The sequence below is a fragment of the Chironomus tepperi genome, unplaced genomic scaffold (assembly GCF_022539635.2).
Source record: "Chironomus tepperi strain 1889 unplaced genomic scaffold, CSIRO-AGI_Ctep_v1 contig_244, whole genome shotgun sequence".
Taxonomy (NCBI): Eukaryota; Metazoa; Arthropoda; class Insecta; order Diptera; family Chironomidae; genus Chironomus; species Chironomus tepperi.
Genome location: NW_027226366.1, coordinates 2873911 through 2895271, shown reverse-complemented (window position 1 = coordinate 2895271; position 21361 = coordinate 2873911). Strand labels below are relative to the sequence as shown.

At 31.5% G+C, this 21361-nt stretch overlaps 1 protein-coding gene across 4 annotated transcripts in view; it reads left to right on the top strand.

Moving 5' to 3' along the window:
- LOC139091361 (protein prickle-like) overlaps window positions 1-21361 on the top strand; it is a 112884-nt gene that overhangs the window by 80678 nt on the left and 10845 nt on the right. For all 4 annotated transcript variants that reach the window (XM_070641406.1, XM_070641403.1, XM_070641405.1 and 1 more), the window contains 3 exons: window positions 8049-8541; window positions 18802-18915; window positions 20728-20856. In XM_070641406.1, coding sequence (XP_070497507.1) covers window positions 8077-8541; window positions 18802-18915; window positions 20728-20856 — 708 coding nt within the window. In that variant the 5' untranslated portion in view covers window positions 8049-8076. The remainder of the gene's footprint in view (window positions 1-8048; window positions 8542-18801; window positions 18916-20727; window positions 20857-21361) is intronic.

Sequence of the window (21361 nt, the reverse complement as noted above, 5' to 3'; positions counted from 1 at the left end):
CTCCAGCTTAACCTCTTTAATATGTCAATGTACATTAAAAATGTCAGAACATTAATTTGCTTAATAAATTCCCCAAAAACATTCACATAACCTTAAAATATTCACAATATCCTTTTAAAATTCTACTAAAAAATTCTCTTATCATCAAAGAAATTTATAAAATAAGCTTAAATCGCAAATTCCTCCATAAACATAAATGAAAGCTCAGCTCTGTAATCTCGCCGTTAAAATCAATCATTCATGAAGTTGAAAGTGAAAATGCGCTAAAGTCAACCACATTAAAACGTGAATATTTTTTAATTTTATTCAGCATGCTGTAATTACTCTTTGATCTCAGATTCGGTCATTAAGTTTTAGAAATACTTCTGTAGGTGAAATTATGAAAATTAATGTGATGTTCTTAATTTAATCTGTAAAGATTTTTTTTATAAAATATGAAGCAGAAATACGAAACTAAAAGAGATTTTTTTTGGCAGTCATTTGCATAATTTATGATATGTTAAACTCGTTTTGAGAATATTTTCGATGATTAAGCTAAATTGTTGCTGTTTTTTGAGAAATTTCATTTTTGGAAATTTTTAAAGCTGATTCAATGAACTTCTAATTTTAATCCGAAGATAAGTTATTGTGATAATAAATTGTTATTTGAGTTTATCGGAAATATTATTAATTTTTAATCTTAATTGGAGTGGATTGGAAGTTTTTTGTGAATTTTAATTGAGATTTTGATGAAAGTTGATTGTGTCCTGAACAGATTGGTTCAGAAAATTTCATTTTTTTGATGTAATTTTGTACCAAAAGCTGCTGTCAACCTAACGTCAGGGCGTCTTCAAGCCTTACTATCAACTAGATGACTTGGGCTGTCCTTGCGCCTCTACTCGAGTCAAACAAGCTTCGATTAGTCGACCTTAGGCTTAGCAATAGACTTGACATTTGTGGAACTTGTCATGAAATGTCTACTAATTGCGCTTCATTCCATACGGGCTTAATGACCATATTGTGCTGCATTTTAAAGAGTCTTTCACAAAAAATGATGAGATTTCAAGCTTCCTACTCTTCACATTCATAAAATAATCTCAAAAATCTCTCAAATTGTCTTTCCCACAATTAAACCAAATTTATCAAAACTTCAAATCTAAAATCCTCAAAATCTCGATTTGAATTTCGTCTTAAACCTTTTAAATCTCTCCCCCGTCATCAATTTCTGTCATCATTTAACAGTCATCAATATTTGTCTGCTACTCCTTTTGGAGATTTTGTTTCATGCACATAATAAAATATAAAGAAATATTTGATCGAATCTCTAAAAGAAATAAGAATTCTTCAAATATAAAATTTAAATATTGACTCTTATTTCTTGACTTTTATTTCTCATCTTATTGACTCAAAACAGAGACATTTGTGATGATACGTAATGGGCACTTTACAATTTTAATATTGTCAATAAAATGCCTCGTGAGTATTTCTTGTGTTTTATTTCAAATATTTTTTCTTCATTTTCTTAACAAAATATTTATTCTGCTTCTTATTTGACTGAAATGTAAAGTCCACATGTCTAAGACTGTTTGCTTTAATAATTAACAATGATTCTGCATTAATTATAGATGTATGATTGACAAAGTGATGATCTTTGAATCGGAGATGTCTCTTTGATTTTCAAATGAAATTTCTTCTTGATTTTCGTGTCTATTTGTGTCTCTTTTCGCACATTAGCGGATGATTTGCATAGTAAAGGAATTTGATGCCAATTCTAGTCTTGTTGACTCTATTTTTATGGGATATTAACCTTTTTGGATGAGATTTTTGGAGAATACTATTTCTTGTTTGGATGTTTTTGTAGTTTTTTTACAAATTCGTCTAAAAATTTATGAGTGCAAATATTTAAACAGGCTAACATGGCGCCGTCAGGGCATGTTTACGTTATTTTGCTGTTTTGCGTTAACACGACTACGATTCTCAGCGATAATGTTTTGATGCTAGCGTCTTTTACCTTACTTGTTTTTATATTGCAAGTTCATCTATGATTCTGACTATTTTTACTGTCGGAAACTTCCGATAGGACAAAACTCGTAAGAACAAGTCATAAACTAAGCCAATAGTGGACAACCTTAGTGTACCCGCCACTAAACTAAGCAGAAACTTGCCTTTAACTTGAAATAACGCAAGATAGTCTTCTCAGGACTGTTTAAACCTCACAAATCCAAACAACAACACGCATTCCAACACCGATGCTGCCATGATAACGGCCTTGCAAACTCTTCATTTTTTATTTCCATAAATCTTCTCGATTTTCACAAAACCGCAGAAACAATTACGATCGATATTGATTTTTTTTCTCTGTCGGTGCAAGAGAGCATTTAATTTTAAACAATAGGAATTAATGAAAGTATTATTGATTTGCTGTATTATTCATGATAATTGGAATTGCTTTCGCAAAAAGTAACCACCATCACCGCCAAATGAAATAGAAAATTTTTAATTTATTTTGAAAGGCCATTGACTCGTCAACAAATCCAATTTAATTTCTTGTGCACTTTAATTAATTTTGCTGTTGTGCTCATTGAGACAGGAGAGAGAGTAAAAAAAAGAGAATTAGTTTTTTTTGAGGTTACGAAACATTGAATCTGAAATTGAAAATGTCGAGGAGTTGAGTTGGTCAGATTGAGGGCGATATGTTAATTGAATGTGCTGCATAAACATTTTTTGTTCATTCCATATATGCCGAAAAAAAAAATTCAGTAAGTCCTTCACCAAATCTTTTGTTATGTGACCTATTAACGAAAAAAAGAATGTACGATGATCAAATTAAGCTAATTCACGAAACAGCATGAGCATTTAAGCGTACATACAAGTACACATTAAGATCATTAATAGCACTAATGAAGATGATCACGTTTTCATAACTGGCTATTTAATTTCATGTGCCGCTAATGACCGTCACATTGAAGATTTACAAAGGCTTCGTTTGCAAAACCGCATCGAATGTTTTTTAGTTCGGGAAGCACAGACTGCTTCCGTTTCCTTGCGCATCAGATTTTCGTGAGGTAATTTTCGATTATGGTTAGTTGGGAATGTTGTGGGATGTGATGCACACGATTTTGTAATTTAAGGTTCATTAGTGAGTAACGCATCAGGAAGTGAGAATTGATTTTTTTACTCGTAAATTGGGAGTTAAAGATGGTTAATCAAGTTGTTCGGGATGGTAAGGTAGAATTTAAAGCATGTTTGAGGAAAATTTGTGGAATTTGGTCGTTTTATGGACTTTTCTTCAATAAAGCCAGAGTCAGACTTGAACCCAGGAACTTCAATTTCCGGTCGCATGCTCATACCACTGAGTAGCTGGGGGTTATTAGAGAACATGATATAAAATACGTTATAGCAGCTTTAGTAGCTGTCAGAATCATGTCAACATAAAATGATTTCCTTTTCCATCCTCGTTCCTTTAAGCAAATCAATAATAGTGTGAACATAAAACCAACAATCTCCAATCAAATTAATATAAAACGCATCATCCACATGTAGATGATTATATCCACAATCATCCACATGCGATTGATTGTATCCACAATCATTTGCTATTATATGTTAATCACAAAGCTCGCATAGAACTATAAATTAAATAAAGAACTTTAATGTGATCCATAAACTATTCACTTTTGTCACATCACATGACATCCTTTCCATGGTGTATTATACCAAGAAATCATTAAAATGGTAAAATGAATTAAAAGTGATGAACACTTGAAGCAATTTACACGATATTGAAGTTTCATGCTTTACGACATGGTGAAATTAACGTTGTGCCTGAAAGATCTCTTTTTCTTCTCTTACCACGAATTAATTGCCATAATAAATAAGTTTTTCTAGTCCATAAAAATTACATGACCTTAATGAATTAAGAAGGAAATAATATGTATTTCTCTATTAATCAAGTCCAATAAGTATTCATACTATAAACAACAACAAATCCCACATTCTGCGAGAGGCATGCATAAATGTCATAAAAATATCCATTTTTATTAAGCCTGTATGTGAACATTTACATACATAACTATAACTTTGGTATCATTTCAATATTCATATATATAATTTTAGTTTCGTTTGAGGAATGAGCAAACGTTTAACAACAGTTGGATAAGATTGATCATTCAAATTAAATGTAGTGTATGTAAATAAATTTTGTAATGTTTTTTTTGTGGTGGGTGATTGAATAATGGACAGAGCATTTAAGAGATTTTGTATGTGCTGGGTGTTTGTTTTGAGTATTTTGTTGTGGATCCGGGTTAATTGGATGGAGCAAGCTCGATGTCAATCAGTGGTGTGGTAAGGATATGTGACTAAGCTGTATATGTGACTGTACACTGATTGATAAAGGTGGGCTAACGTTGAAGCTTTGACGTCACTGGACTCACCTATTTGAGCTGTAAAATGAATCAAATTGCATTTGCCGCAGCATAAATGGGTCGAAGTCATTCGTTTTGGTGCTATCAGGGCAACTTCATGTATTACCGGCAATGTTGCGGTGTCTTAGCTAATAATAGAATTAGTACGGCAAAATTGAGTTGAGTTTAAGTGAATCGAGTTGAGTTAACAAGAATTAATCCGAGTTGAGTCAAATTGAATCAATAAGTGTAAAGTTCATGTGACCATTGAGCTAAGAACTCTTAAACTGTAGCTCAAAGTTCAATATTTTATGACGTCATTTAAGAACAATCCCAAAAACACATACAAACAAAAAAATTCAATTTGATCCCCATCAATCCAACGGTAGTATGTGCTAAATTTCCATAAACATCCAATCTATTCACAATAAATATAAATTGCATTAGTGACATCCCAATCCATCAATCAAAATTCATCAATATATTAAATCCCAGGAATTCTATAACCTCAAAAAATTTCACCATTTAATATTCAATGACTTCTCAATTATTTTTTGGTTAAAGCACAGTAGGACATTATAAGTTGCAAACAACAAAAAGACACACGAGCTTGTTAATCTGCTTAATCCTCTTCCATGTTTGTTTATTTTGTAGAAATAATTTTTCATTTTCATTGTGGCTAATTTTAGTGAATTTTTCAATGCTGTCCATTAAGATTTTTCAATGTAAGAAGTGAATGGACTTGATTAATGCTGCAAATTTCACATGAAAATTTAATTTTTTATTGTACATAATTTATTGCAATTTCCGTACGTTTGGGGATTATCAAGCAGGTTTTTTTTATTATTGTCGAACTGCGAGAAATTCATAAATTCATTTTTGACTTGTATAAATGTCAAGAATGTGAGATACGACCAATGCAGTAAATTAACGTTTCAACAGACAATTCAGTTCACCAATGACATTCGACAAACAATAAGATTGAAATCCGATCCACTGTAATTTGATGGAATAATTAGAGACTTTATGTGAAGGACGTATGGCAAATAATATTTTGATTTAATTACGTAATTAATGAGATTATAGTCCATAATATGAGTAATCATGTTAATTCAAACTCAATATTTGAAATGCTGCGTAATTATTGGGTCCAGTCAAATATTTTTTTGGTTACAAAAGGCATTTGCTGCAGGCTGCTGTAACAAAAAAAATCTTTGAAAGTAATTTTCGTACCGAATATTTGATGTAGATATGAAGTTGATATGGATATATATGTAATATATTCTACGATTAACATTCGCTTTGAGATTCTGTCACTTTTTGAAAATGACCAATTTGGAAATGAAAGTATTATGTCTGTGGTTGGTCTAATTTTTTTGACTTGGCAGTGACAGTACAAAAATAATTTAGATTGCATGGTCATCGATGGTCATGTTTTCTTCATATTTTAATTGCTTTGATTATATTTTTTTTTATGGGCTGAATATTTTGGTTGATTGGAACTAATTTCTCGGAGATTTTGTTGGGCTTATCTTGAATATATGTAAGTTGAAACTTTGGTGGCATTTAAGTATGTCAGAAGAATTATTCAGATTATTGTCGGATTATGTCTATGCGTCATTTTAAATTTGAATAGATTTGATTGATATTTGGGTGGCTTGATTAGCGAAAAAATAGCTTTGATCATGAATGTTTGATTTGTGGACCCGGTTTAAAAAGGATGTGCTTATAGGAGGGTCATGGCTGCATAATTAGACGTCTAAAAATACAGGAAGTATAACTTAGGAGCTTATTAATGCCTGAGCATTGAGCATAGTTTAAACTAAATACAGTCAAATTGACAACATTGTATGAATTAATTTGAGCGGTTTTTGATGGGAATCGAACTTAAATCTTCATAACAGTGAGGATATCTGACTGTATTTTAGGTTCTCTGCCACAGATATTTTATTCTCGAATCGGCAGATTCACCTTTATATAATTCTGAAATCTGCATTCTACTCTGCTTCGAAACTTCAAGAACTGATGATTATTTTAATAAGACATCTATAAAACAGCTTCAAGAGCCTTGCAAAACCATGCATAATAAATTACCAATGTCATAAATCTTTATAAAAATTAATTTACTATCTCCCAACCACATGAGACTTTATGACACATATTATTCAATTCAGTTACAGCTCTCCAATAAAAAAATATCTCTCAATAGACAATTTACTTCAATTTCAGTTTATAAAAATATAATTCCAATCATAAATGTACCAGTGTGGGTCAAATGTGCCTTCTCGTATTCAATAAATTTGTAACTGTAAAAGAATATAAAAATTGCGTGATAAGACATCATCTGTAAGGTATCCACTCACCCAAAAAAAAGAAAGAATCAAATGAGAACTGCTGAGATTCTCTTATTTCAAAAACCACAAATAATTTCTTCTTTTTTAATACAAAAGAGCATAACACATGTCGTGATTTTTGCCAAATATTGAAATATGTTACGGAATCATTTTTAGAGAAAAAAGTGCTTAATAGACATCATCTTCGTTTTCTATCGAATGCTCGTGAAATATCAAATGTCCAATTTGTAGTGGAATTGCAAATGAGGAAAAAAAAAATCGAATGCTGTGAATTAATTGAGCAGCAAGAGAACAGTTGCGATTCTTTGGTTTTATTGACAACTAAAGGAATGTTAAAGAAATTTTCATGGGACATAAGAACAGAAGCAGTAAGTAGATAGAAAAAACAGAAAACAAATGGTGAACAAAGATGAAAAGAACTTACAGCCACGGGAGACATGAGGCAATCATCTTCATAACTAATTATCATTCTTAAATTGTACCCCATTCTTGCATGTATTTGTATGTAAAGCAAGTATAATGCACATATTATACTGTCGATTGAACGTTGTAAGAGACGAGAAAGAGATATTTTACTTTTTCAAGCATGTTTATGCATATAATTGCCCAGTAGACACACATTAAAATGAATGTCATGTGGAAAAGAAAGAAAATTATTAATATGAAGTGAATGTGGCATGAACTGAGGATGATTGAAGCGCATTTAGAATTTTATATAATTTCAAAATTCTCAAAATATCTAAGACTCAATTTTAGCCGAGACACATTCATTATTTTCTCCACTTCGAAAAGTATTTTGCGTTTTTTGCAGAATTTCCGCATTAATTACTCAAAATCACCATCTAATCTTAATCTAAAAAGTGGCAACAATCAAATACAAAAGATTTGACCATTAAAACTCATTTATTCTCAAATATACAGCAATAATAAAATATTTAACCTCTCCAATCCCTAAGACTCAATAAACAGTCACATTTATATTCAAAATATGAGCTGTAAATATTTATATGTACGAACATTTGTGTACATAAAGTAAAAATATGGAAACATCGAGATATAGAATGGAGGCAAAAAGATAATTTATTCTCTCACGGCGTAACTTTCAATTCTTGTTATAATAACATTTCTGTTGTTCTTATGTGTTTCTTCGTCTTACCAATAATTATGACAACATGCTATACAGCAATAACATATCCTATGTTACACATATTTTCTTGTTGTTCGGAAGTTCGAATTAACACGAAAGTCAGTTTATTATTTTATTTTTATTCATTTCTTTTCTTCTTTTTTTGTCTTTTTTTTTTGAATATAGGAATACAAGTGGAAATTTCTCACCGATCATGTCGACATCATCATCGTCTCAATATCAACCGACATCATTTCAAAAACCATCATCACTTCATCACAATGAGCTAAAAATGGACTCAAAATCGACAGTAAATGCAAATTTAACACAAAATCAAAGACCACAAATACCGCTTAGTCCACAAAATAGTGTAGGCTTGCCAGCATATCAATCAAATTCTTCTAATCCATATCAACAGCATAACTTTCCAACAAAGAATGCACTGTATCAGCATAATTCAATAACAACAATGTCGGGTCAGCAATCACAACCACAAATTCCATTACCAAATCATCAGACACAATTTTCACATAATTTTCCATCAAGTCGATTGATTGGACATTCGTCAATAATGGGACATCATCAATTGGATATTAATAGACAATCACAATCGGATGATGATAGTGGATGTGCTTTAGAAGAATATACATGGGTGCCGCCTGGATTACGACCTGAACAGGTATGTTCTTTTTGACAAACTCATCAATTATAGACTTATAAAAATTGGCCACAATAAAAAGAATAAGGAATATTTTTTGATTTATGCATATATAGCATGATTGAGTGATCGGAATGGGCAGAATCGAGTGTTAATCAATTTAATTGAATTTTCCACTTTACTGTGCCATGATGATGTATCAAGATACATTTTTTTTTTCGTATATTACTTTTTCACATTTTGTGGTTAAATTAAAAGCATTCCAATGGTGTAAGAGTAATGCCTGCAAGACAACGCTTGTATCAACTACACGTTATGCATTTCAATCGTATGATGACTCTCTGGAAGAGGAAATTAATTTTCAGTTAAAACTTTGAGCACGATGTTCTTATGAAATTATCTCATATCTTGATCATTTTGTCGGATTTATTGCGTTTTGATTGAGGAATATGAAGTAGTTTATGATTGCAGAATGTTAAGTAGCAATTGAGCTTGAGTTAAGTAAGGATGGACTTATGTAAGTTGAAATAAGAGCAAATGAGCTCAGCTGAATAAAGAGAAATTCAGCTTAGCTTAATAAGAAGTAATTCAGCTCAGCTTAATAAGTGACAATTCAGCAATGCTGAATAAGTGACAATTCAGCAATGCTGAATAAGTGACAATTCAGCAATGCTGAATAAGTGACAATTCAGCAATGCTGAATAAGAGTCAATTCAGCAGAGCTATATAAGAAGCAAGGCAGTTAAGCTGAGTTCAGCTCAATGAGTAAATCAATTCAGCTATGCTGAATAAGAAGCAATTTAGTAATGCTGAATAAGAAGCAAATCAGCTCAGCTGAAAAAGAATCAACAGAGTAAAGTGAACATATCATTAAATCAATTATTCAGAATCAATAGCTGCAAAATAACCTAATTAGAGACATAAAAATCAACGGAAATGTTATTTCGATCTATATTGATCATATCTATGTATTCATTATGCGAAAAAAACTGTAAAGTTTAAAGCGCTTCCGTCACACACATCAGCACATGAACAGCTACAATACCAGTTCAATCCATTCTTCTTGCATGTATTCGCAACTAATGAATTTTGATGATATGAATCACATTATATATGGAAGGTATTGAAACAATGTAGCTTTCAATTATATGCGAAGAGAGCAACTTAATGATTGGAAAAAGATCTGTGTCGTATGCAATGTGATTTGCTCTCAATACATTAAATACTAAATAGGCAATTATTTTAATTTGAAATTTCTCGGTCTCTTCCCGTCCTCTGAATTACTTCCTTCTTCTTACCACGTATCCCAATACAATCTGCTTAATAATATTGTGCGTGCGAACGACATTTAATGTTGGAATGTTTATTTTATAGGTATGAAGATATATTCACAATATATGCGCTATTATTGGTGAGATTGTGTCACATATGAATAATAAATTAATGATGCCTAAGCTTCAAGCACTGAATATTATTAAACACGTCTCAGAGAAAGTTATTTTTTTTTTATTTTTGTGATCTCAAAAAGGCGACTGCTGCTGTTACTGTGAGAAATGGCATAGCATAAATTTACTGATATCGTATGTATGTAGCATATAACAATATTATGAATCCATTGCTTAAAGGTGCCTTTTATCCTCCTCTTTCTGTGCGCATTAATAACAACAGCAGCATCAGAAGTAAGCATGATGGCAATGGCAGTGTAGCAGCGATTTCGACCCGATGATAAAGCACAAAAGGCATAATTTTAATGCCATTTCATGAAGGCTTTTTATTATACTTACTTACTCATTCACTGCCTTGAATGATGTTGGATGAATGTGTAGCACAACGAGAAAAAAAGAAGAAATGTGTAGTGAACGACAGTGAAAGATAAAAGAGATAAGAATTGTGCGATGTTATGTCGCAATTTTATTGAAGGGCCATCAAATTGTTAGTGCTGTAATGATGAAATATTTCTGTTAGAAGAAGACAATTGTGGCGCATTTTGAGTCTTATTTGTGTCCTTGCATCTCAGTTTTACTTTAAAGTGTTCAAAGACGATCTTAGAGACTCAATTAATCATTAGATTTTTCACTATTTCAAGTATAACCTTAAAATATTCTTATTACTGCTATATTTCTTAAACAAAACAAGCTGGAATATTTAAACCATTTAGATTCGATCACTGCCATCTTTTAGACTGGATTAGTATTTATAATGCATAGAACAAATCCTCAGATCTCCAATAATTTACAAAATACTTTTCGAAGTGGAGAAAAATCCTTGTCATTTTGTTTATCGACATTTAAATCTTAAAACTCCGTTAAACTTGAAACTTCAGTCTTTGAACTAAACATACAAAACCTTCATTTCTCTCCAGTCAAACTGAATCAATCCCAAAAAACTCATTTTCCCCACGAAAAACACTCACATCAAAAATTAAAATGAGAAATTTAATCATTTTCATTCAAATGTAAGTGAGGTGTCAAGGGACGTTAAGCTTGTAATGATGTTATCAATGCTACCGAACGGTGACAAGTGTAGCTTACAACATAGAATTAGTCGTTTAATTAATGTCTTTCGAGATAAGATTTTATGGAATTTGAAGGTACTATTTTTATCTCATTAAAGTAGCATGTCTGCCGATTCAGCATTTAAATTAATATTTAAACAATTTAAAGTATGTCCATCCCCTGAAAAAGAAAGGAAAAATATAAACATTGTGATGTAAAATGATAAAAATGACATCAAAGCTCGCTCATAACCATTCATACCATCATGTATATCCATAAACGACAAAAAAGAGAAGAATCATAAATACCATAACATTAATTACAGAATAGCTAAAGTTGGAAGGAGAAGGAGAAAAAAATATTGCGGAATGTGACATAAACTTTGGAATCTCTGTTTTAATCATCAACTTTTTCCATCATTTTTATGACATCGTGTTTGTTTAAAACAATAAAAATGCGCGCGAGTTTTCAATTTGTCGTTCATCTAAGGCCACAATTTTAATTTTCAAACTTCTGGCTTCGCCTTTTTGTGTCTGCAGAAACGACACAAGATTTAATTACCGCTTTTTTCATTTAAAAGATGATGTTTATTGCTTTTAAAATTATTCAACATTATGGGGTTGTTGGTGAGTGATGTGTTGGACTTGGTGGAGGGGTCTTGGGACTATGAAGTGTATATAATGGTAGACCATTCCTATGTAGTGCTAAGGTATACCAAGAAACCTAGTACGTTGAGCTGTGATGCTCTAAATAGAATTTTTTAAGCGAATCCAAACTCAGAGTCCAGATAACATCTGTCACAAAGTACATCACTGTCAAATGAACCCCCATCCAAAGCCCATCACTATGATGATAATGACAAAGTTTTCTTGAAGTACGACAAAAGCCTCAGCAAGCAAATGAACTATTGTAGCACTTAACACAGACTCTTAATGTTCATATACCAACCCTATATAGAATGTAAAAAATTCCTCATTTAGAACACTTTTAATATCTTGATAATAAATGTTAATGGTTTTAGCTGTTAAATCTTTTCAAACAACACTTTTCCTCTCTTCACTTCACTTTCCTCATTTTCATTCATTTCGTTTATTAAATACCGTGATGAGGATGCCTTTAATAAAGGGGATGTAGCGAATTCTTTATTTAATAAAATATTTTTTTGTGCGTGTTCCTCTTGTTTTTTGTGTTTTTTCTCCCACACTCTTGAGTTATTGTCATTCATTTTTTTGTATGAGGCACACTGATTTCTTGAGGATGATGGGAGAGAATTGAATTTTTTCCTTTTAATTTAACATGGAAAATAGGGGTTCGAGGATTTTTGTGAATTAGGTGAACTGGTTGTGATTTTTGGAATTTTTGGATTGGTGCTGTCAATTTACTAGCTTAGTTAATGATGTAGAGTATAAGCGTAGTACTAAGGGACCTCTACGACTATGTGAGGTGGCCCAAAAGCATATGAAGGCATTAAATTAGTTGCAGCAATTACAATTTTCCAACACTTTCTTTCATAACCAACCATGAAATTCATCAAATCCAAATTTTATTTGATCAAAAATAATCGTGCAAAGATAACAAGCTAGCTCAAAAGTCGTGGAACTCAAATGATAAAAATCGAAGAAAAGTTGCACAATGCCAATCAAAAATCATACAATCTTCACGACTCAATAAATAAATCATGAAATGCAATTGATTTAATCATTCAGTCGTGCGACACCTGCGATTTATTCAAGTATCTATGTAATTGTAGAAAGACCGGAAGAAATTTTTGGGTAATGGCAGTTGATGTGATTGATTTGATTGACGATATTTTGAAGAAACAGTCATTTAGATGATTTTAGCGTATGTTTATGGCGTTGTAACGTTTTGTCATCAAAACAGTGAAGTAGTGGTGCTCTAGCGACTATGCTGAGCTACTCAGGACAAAGAACTGCTCAAAATACAGTCAAATGACTGAATTTTCTTAAATTCAAACCTCTTGCCTCCTAAGCATCAACCAAAAACCCCTAAAAACCAGGAAATAATCAAAAATATTCACAATTTTAACATTCAAATCCTTCAAGATCCCCAACTTCCAACAAACACAACCAAAATGAGAAAAAACAGAAGAATTTTTCTTCAACTTGAAAATGTAAATAAATTTTCCGTAAAGCAAATACTTTCGGTAATAAAAGATAGCATCAGACATTTCCGAAAAATGTTTCCGTTTAAATTTTGAAGGAATTTTGTGTTTCTTCCTGCCATCCCCATCCTAGATTTAGACAAGTTTCACAAGAGTATCTTCTATTAAAATCCCTTAAAGGCAAGCAAGTTTCCCCTAATAATATCCAGAGATATAGATAAATACAAAACATTTTAAAAGAAGATGTAGAAGTAGAATGATAATACGGGAACCCCAAAATTTTATAGAACGGAAGTTGGAGAGCACTAAAAATTTTTCATACCGATGAGTTATGCACACACAGAATAGAAATATAAATTTTATTATTTTTTTTTTTGCTGCCTGCCTTCATAAGAGCCCTGAGATGATGATGATGATGATGACGATAATAGTAAATGTTGAAGATTCCAAAAAATCTCTGTGTTGTCTGGAATGGATGAAATCAGTTTTTAATTAAACTTGAAATATGTGCATGCCTTTTACCTTCCGAAAAAATATTTTAATGATTTCTAAAAATATGTTCAGCACCTTTCGAATTTATGGTTGTTGAAAGAGTTGTGAATTGGGGGGATTATGATGATTTTTGGTCTTGTCTGGATATTTACTTACTGTTTATTGGAGTCATGCTCCGACTTGGAGTTCAGAATACTACAAAAGGCTTTTCATCTGGCTCTATTGCTGGCTATATCTGTTTTTATGTCCAATTGACACTCTTGCATTGACTGTTCTACTCTATGTTGCTTTTAGAGCACTTTGCTGGTTAATACAGTGGGAAAAACTGGTGCCATGTCAATGGGAAGCCGGAATTTTCGTGGTCTTTGGTCTGAACTAAATCTACATTCAGCCTTAGCTGAACATTCAGCAGAACTGTATCCAGAATACGAAATATTTCTTCCCAGAGCTCGAAGTCGACTAGCACTTTGTATCCAAAAATTAACTAGACTCTGTACAAAGTTCAAGTCGTCTTCGAGCTCTGCTTCTTTAAATACAATCCCTGCTTCCAACTCTGTCTGTAACTATGGATATGTGAAATTTTATATCCCATACAATGCACGGAATTCTCGTTTTGTTTTAATTAACAAATTCTTTATTTCAAGACGTAAAATCTCTTCTAAGCACCTTAAGAGAATTCGATGTGCATTTAACACGAAACTGAGATTTTTTTATCGATTTTCTGTTCTTTATTTTCGTCAAATCCGGAAATCTCTTTTGATTGACTTGTGAGATTATTTTATTGAAATTTGATTGAAGTATCAATTTAAAAGCCATTGCATTAGACGGATGGAATTTAATTTTGTTACTCAAATTGATTTCTCAAGATTCTGCCATTAGATATCTGTGCTTAAATTCTTTTATAGAGGGTAATATAAAGTGCAATATTATTTGATGTAGCCGTGCATGTGTGAAGTTAAATTTCTCATCCGCAAACCTTTTATTCTCGTTAAAAATATGTAAGAGAGATGAAAATAATAAAATTTGCATTCTATTACAAACGACAGTCGCTCTTTTTTATGATCCCCCTCGGTACCACTTGAACAAAAAAAAAGAGACACGAGAAAAAATAAAGTTTTACTGAAAATGGCATTTTTATGAGTGTCCAAATTGCAATAAAATGATAAATTTATTTAACTTAAATACACTCATCTCTCTTTTGAATCTCATTTTTTTTGTGTGTGCTGAGGATATAGCGTCATTCAGATCTTAAATGCTGTAGCTTATACTGAATTGTTGGGTAAAATCAAAGAGCAACATACATGAATGTATGATACAAAGTACTGGGCTATAAAATTTTTATAAAAACAAAAAAGTTGCAAAAAAGAATAGTAAGGAAATTTTCGTGTGTGGGTTTTTAAGGTGCTGTGAGGATAAGGCGCAGATTTTCTTAAATTGAGCTCTGCTACTGTCCTTAACTGGCAAATATAATACTTTCTAGAGCCTTTTCTACTTAAATAAACTAATTAAGCATGTCCGCGAGTTTGCTACCTCCTTACTCTACTCTTTAGAGCTTGCTCTTTGCCAGCTAGCATGAGTATGAGTAAAGCATCAATTTCTGCATTTGGGCTTTGTGTAAAACTGCCAAATTTTTGACATGTCTCTGATTCAGTGAAATGCTTGACTGCGGCATTCAAATAACTAAGTCACAAGTCATTACTATTCCGAAATTGATGATGATTAGTTCCTATTGATCGACTGTGAATCGTCAATCGTTAATAAAGTGGTTGAACAGGTTTGTGTTCCTGGCTGAAGCGGCTATTTCTGCCAGCTTCCATTTTTGTTTGCTTTGCCTTCGTCTCTATGGTTGGATGCCAAATGCTTCCTGAATTCAATAAGACTTTATTGTTATTAGTGCATAGATGACCTCTTCAAGCAAGATTCAAGTGACAAACTGCCAAAGTCATCTAAAACTCCCAATTTAATAAAATTATTGTATTTTAGGACATACTGTTTGGTAAAAAATATGTTTTGATTTTTATTCCTCCTGTCCTCTGTTTCTCTCTCTCTCAAGTGGGAAATCGTTATCGTAAAAAAGCACTAAAAAGTCCATTTATATTAAATAGCTAGGGATTGAGAAATGAAATTTAGAGCAGTCTTCAATTTAGACAGAGTGAATTTAACGTTTAATCCCTGAAATCTCAACATTTCTATCCCCCGAATGTTATTACAGCACGAATGGCTTGAGGGGGAAAGAAAAGTTTTTCAGGTAGAAAAAAAAATTTTGAACACTTCTCCGTCCATTGCAAAAAATGAGTCTACAACATCCATTCATGTCCAATACAAGGATGATGATTAAATAAAAATTTTTTATCGCTTCACTACTCTTTATTTGGGATTAAATACAATAGCTTTCAAGTGAGTATTTTAGACACTGTAAACAACACATATCACAAGTGCATTTGACAGAGAGCTTATTATATTGTCAGGCGACTGAAACATGCTCACAAAAAAAATTGCTTATTTGGGTTGTTTATTGTCTTAAAAAATATAAAAGATTTTTGCTTTTTCTTTTGTAATTTTTTAATATTTTTTTAATACTTTTTAAAGTCTTTTGAGTCATGAAATTTTTGCATAGCTGCTTGTTAAGCAACAATATATTGAAGAAAGTCCCCAATCTGTAGTTAAATTAAATTCAATTATCATTTCATGATTCAATGACAAAAAATAACCAATTAGTGCTTATTAACAAGGTTCTCATTTAGCTTTAATACTCTAAATCCCATAATGAGATTCATAATTTATAATAAATGGTTAAATTATTTTGATCAAAATTGTGAGCCGAAAGAGTTAATTAACAAACATTTTGATAAGCATATTGGCGAGTGGATTGGTGCTTTAATTAAATTGAGATGACTTTTTAGAGATGTTAAGTGATTTTGTAGGAATTGCATTGGATTTTGCAAGAATGAGGATTTTTAGAATATCAAACAGAAGTAAAATGCGGTTAAAGACTTCAAAATAGAGCTCGACTTAAGTCGAACTAAAAGATTAAAAATGCCAATGTAGAGGATTATGGCCGGATAATCCACATTTTATTATTGAATCTCGTTTAATCTCTAAGAATTTTCTGATTTAAAAAACAACGCAAATTTCCGATTAAAACAATCCGGGAGGCAAGAGTTGACAACATCATGAAATTTATTCTCTAAACTCAAAACTACCTGCAGAGTCATAACTTATTCACTGTTATAAACATGCTAGTTTTCAACAAAATTTATTTCAACTTCCTAAATTCCTTCAAATCATCGCACACAATGCTCAAAAAATAACATTTTATTGATTTTGAAAATCTTACAAAACACGAATAGGGCGGATCTATCAAAAAGGTATGATCTACATATGGAATAATTTTCAAATGAATATTAAGGTATAATTGAAAAATATTTTTCAATAACATCAAGCTTCACATCCGAAATCGAAAAAATTCATTAACATTTCTCTATCAATATTGACAGAATTAGAAGATATAATTTTTGATGTTTATCGGCCCAAAATCTAATCAAAATGAATTCAAAAGTTGATTTTAATATAAATGTAAATTTTGCGTCTCTTTAGACTCGATATGCGTGGTACAATATTACCTTACAGCATTAATAATTATTAAAATTAAAAACGGTTCTTTTGTTCAGCCGTAAATAACATAAATTAAGAAAGATAATGAAATATTTTTTAAGCGATGGTTGAAAATAGCAATAAACATTAAACTTCAAAATTACTTTATCGAATCCATAAATTTTACTTCTCTCAATAAATTTATTTAAACTTCAGCATTTAACTTTATTGTAAAGCTAAAAACCCACAAATCTCTTTCCTAACTTTATCCACTTTTTATACATTGTAAAGACAGAGAAAATGTAATTTAGAAATGAGTAAGTGAGAAGACTTATAATGGCTTATCACGAAAACACCTTGAAGCAGCTATGCCGCGGCATATTGCGTGATCATAAAATAGAATTCTTATTTTTTATTTAAATGACAATTCTTCATTCAGTTTCACGAGAATACCGCATGGATTAGAATTAAATTGGAATTCCTTTCTAAATGCATAGAGTCAAGGTTTTGAGAGTCGATTGACAGTGGAGATGGGGCAGTGAAAGCTGAAAAAGTGGCACAGTCATTCATTTTCCCCAAAAAATGTTGTTTTTTCTCGTTTATCCCTTGTGAAAATGTTTTACGTTCGGAAAATTGTAAATTATATGGGGAGATTTAGGGAATTGGATGCGAACTAGTGGTTAATAGCGCATTTTAGATGAATTGCTTGTCATTTGATTAACTAAAGTTATCTAACGGTCGTTTTAAATTTCAAAACTATTCAACTGAATTCTGAAACAAAATGGAGATTTTTTTTTGCCATATTTAGATATTTTTTTTAAAATTTATCGATAAAATAACAGAATTTGATTATTTTGATGAATTTTATCAACAGTAAACAGTGGCAATGACTGATTGACATAATTTTGATGTACTTTGGTGAATACAATCGGAGTTTATTTTAAATTTTTGATTGTAGAACTAGTTTTGTTGATAAATTTGGTAAAGATCTCGCCAATCCACTACACTGTTGACTAAATCAGACAAAATGTCAATCTATTCAAAACAATATTCCCCCAAAATAGTCCTCTCAAAAAATGTGAATTACCAAATTTCAATCGACGATGTGGAAATTCCAGAAAAGAATCCGACAAACTTTTTCCATTTTCATTCATTGCTTATATGGTGATGATGATAAGAAAATGTTCTATATTTATATAAAAATATTCATATTAGGGTGGCACAATTCAATGAAAAAGCCAAACCAGAAAAGAGAAAGGTGAGAAAGAAAAACAGGGGCGCGAATCATAATTTAGCATCGGGAATTACAGGCACAAATAAAAAAAAAAACGAGAAGAAAGAATGCAAAATTTACATAAAAATATGTTAATTTTCATTAGCACGCAATAAACTCAATTTTTATTTGGTGTGCTTTTGTTTTTATCATAATTAATAACTGACAATAGCTTTTACAGCCTTTTATACTGCATTGTTATACTCCATTTTCATTTATTGGGCCCAATTTGTTACATTTTAAGTAATTTTTCCTCCGTTTGCAATTATTCTAATTCATTTATTATGTATGTATTGTATTTCCAGGTTCATTTATATTTTTCGACAATTCCAGAGGATAAAGTTCCGTATGTAAATAGCGTTGGTGAGCGGTATCGAGTTAAGCAACTTCTACAGCAATTGCCACCCCATGACAATGAAGTGAGTATGAGATATTATGTTTCGAAATTAAACCAGAATGATTTGCATGTGTATAGACACTTTTCCAGTCTATTACGAAGTATTCGAGTTAATTTACGTCAGATGAAATTGAAAAAAAAACTGCCGACTACTTTAAATGCTTATTTTTCTTTCATTTCATTTCATTCCTGAACGTCGAAAGAATTTTAAAGCTCGGCATTTTTCATCAACAAAAATTCATGTCACGTTCGTTTCGGTAGCGTGTAAAATAATAATCATTTTTATACTGAATTAGTTAGTTATAGTTCAGAGAGAAGGTCTCCGTACATAGGAAAAAATAATATTATTGCAATGACAATATAGTCAAGTGAAATTTACATTTATGCTGTGGGAATGAAAGCTGTGAAATGCAATTCATGAATGTTTTTTTTGGAATTTTTGTGACTTGTTTAGACTTTGAGATTGAAGATGTTATTTTAACTGTTTTGAACTTTTTCTAGTGGATTTAAATGACTAAGTATGTTATTGAGAATGGTCCTTTATGTTTGGAATGTTTGGTGTCATTTCCTTAGAATTGAACTCTTGAATCGATGGGGTCATTCAGAGTTTTAAGCTGATCATCACTTGAAAACTGAAAAAGCATGTACTCACAAGATTAGGAGCTGATTTCGTGAGAAACACGATATTTTCTTGATGCAGTTCTTTGTATAATGTTGGATGTTATCTTCGGCATCGATGGCTGATTTCATCTGCCATTAGGAACAGCCAATTGTTGGTTATTGGTAATTTAAGATGGCATTCGATTATTCTTTGTCACTTGAAGTCTTCAACTGAACTAATTTCTGAACTTTTCATAAAAATATGACAACCTGTTTCATGGTTAATTCTGAAAATGGGAAGTCTATAGCATGACATAGGGCATTGTATCCAATAGGATATAATAGGGTACAATTGGTGAAATCTAAAGCATGAGTTAGCACAGCCTAATAAATTCAAGTTCCTTTTTGATGAATGAGTATATGAAACCAGTCTTTACGGACAAATCCTTAAAAATTCCATCAAATCATTGAGCAATTGCGCCATATCCACTAAAAATTCACAATTTCAAACCGACTTTCCACATGCAAATGTCATAAAAAATAAATTCTGAAATATCATCAAAAAAATTGTGTGAATGGCAATAAAATTCATTTTTTTGCCAATTCTTTTTATTTCCATTTAATTCCTTTTGTTCACTGTGCGCCAATCATGTTCGCTAAATGCACTTTCAAGTACGCATTTTAAATCATAACTCAGCATATTTACATCATGAAGAAGTGGAAAAATTGAATATTTTTTTATATTAACAATGCATTTAAATTGATTTTAATTCTCCATAAAATATTTTCATGCTTATCACATCCAAAAAAATATTAAAAAATGTTAAAACAAAACAAAAATAAAGTTGAAGTATAAAATCCCTCTCGATTTCAATGGCATTGTTGTACAATTTTTATTTTAAAGTGGCTTTTATGCTTCTTCTTAGTATTTTTTATATATATTCCATTACAGTTCATTAATCGCTTCATCAGACTCTTTTCTACTTATGTTATTGAAACGATAATGCCCGTGTATAAGAAGTTGTTGTATTCTTATTATAATCGCACTATAAAATAAATTGTTAACTTGAATTTCCAGTTTCATTGTGAAATGATTCATGCTGGACACAATGTGTCGTGTGAGAATGAAGATGTATGGATGGCATTATTATGCAAGAATGTTGAATTTTTTTTTAATTACACTAATTTTAACTGTGACGAAAGATTAATTGATTTTTCATTAAATTACTTACAGGTTCGCTATTGTCATTCATTAACGGAAGAGGAACGAAAGGAATTGCGTCTGTTTTCATCTCAACGTAAACGTGATGCATTGGGACGTGGTGTTGTTAAACAGCTTGTAGTCAATCAACAGTGTGAAGGCGTAAGTTTTTATAATGAATATAGATTAAAAATTCCCAATAGTGTTGTGTGTCACAGTCATGGCATTCATCATCATAAAAAGAAATCCTTCATAAAAAAAATGTTTGCCTGAGTTAGTAGGAGACTCAAAGACAAGCAGCCCCTAATTTCATTATCCACATTGACATGCAAAAATATACACAGAGAGAGTCAAAAGCTAGAAGAAGATGAATGGAACAAGAGACTTTGGGGAAATAAAGTATGGAAAAGCATGATTTATTCTTTATTTACACAGGACTGACAGACTGTGCAAATAGAGTTACGTTATTAGCATATATATGTACACACATATAAACAGGAACAGAGGAAAAAAGGAAGACAAAAAAAAAAAGGATTATGATGTGCTTGGGACTTGGGAATGTGTAACGAGGATGATGCTTTTTGCTGTATAAACTCATAAAAGATTTCTTACTGCAGTCATGTGCTGGATTTTGTAGTTGCTTGAGATAATTTCTAATGGAAAGTTC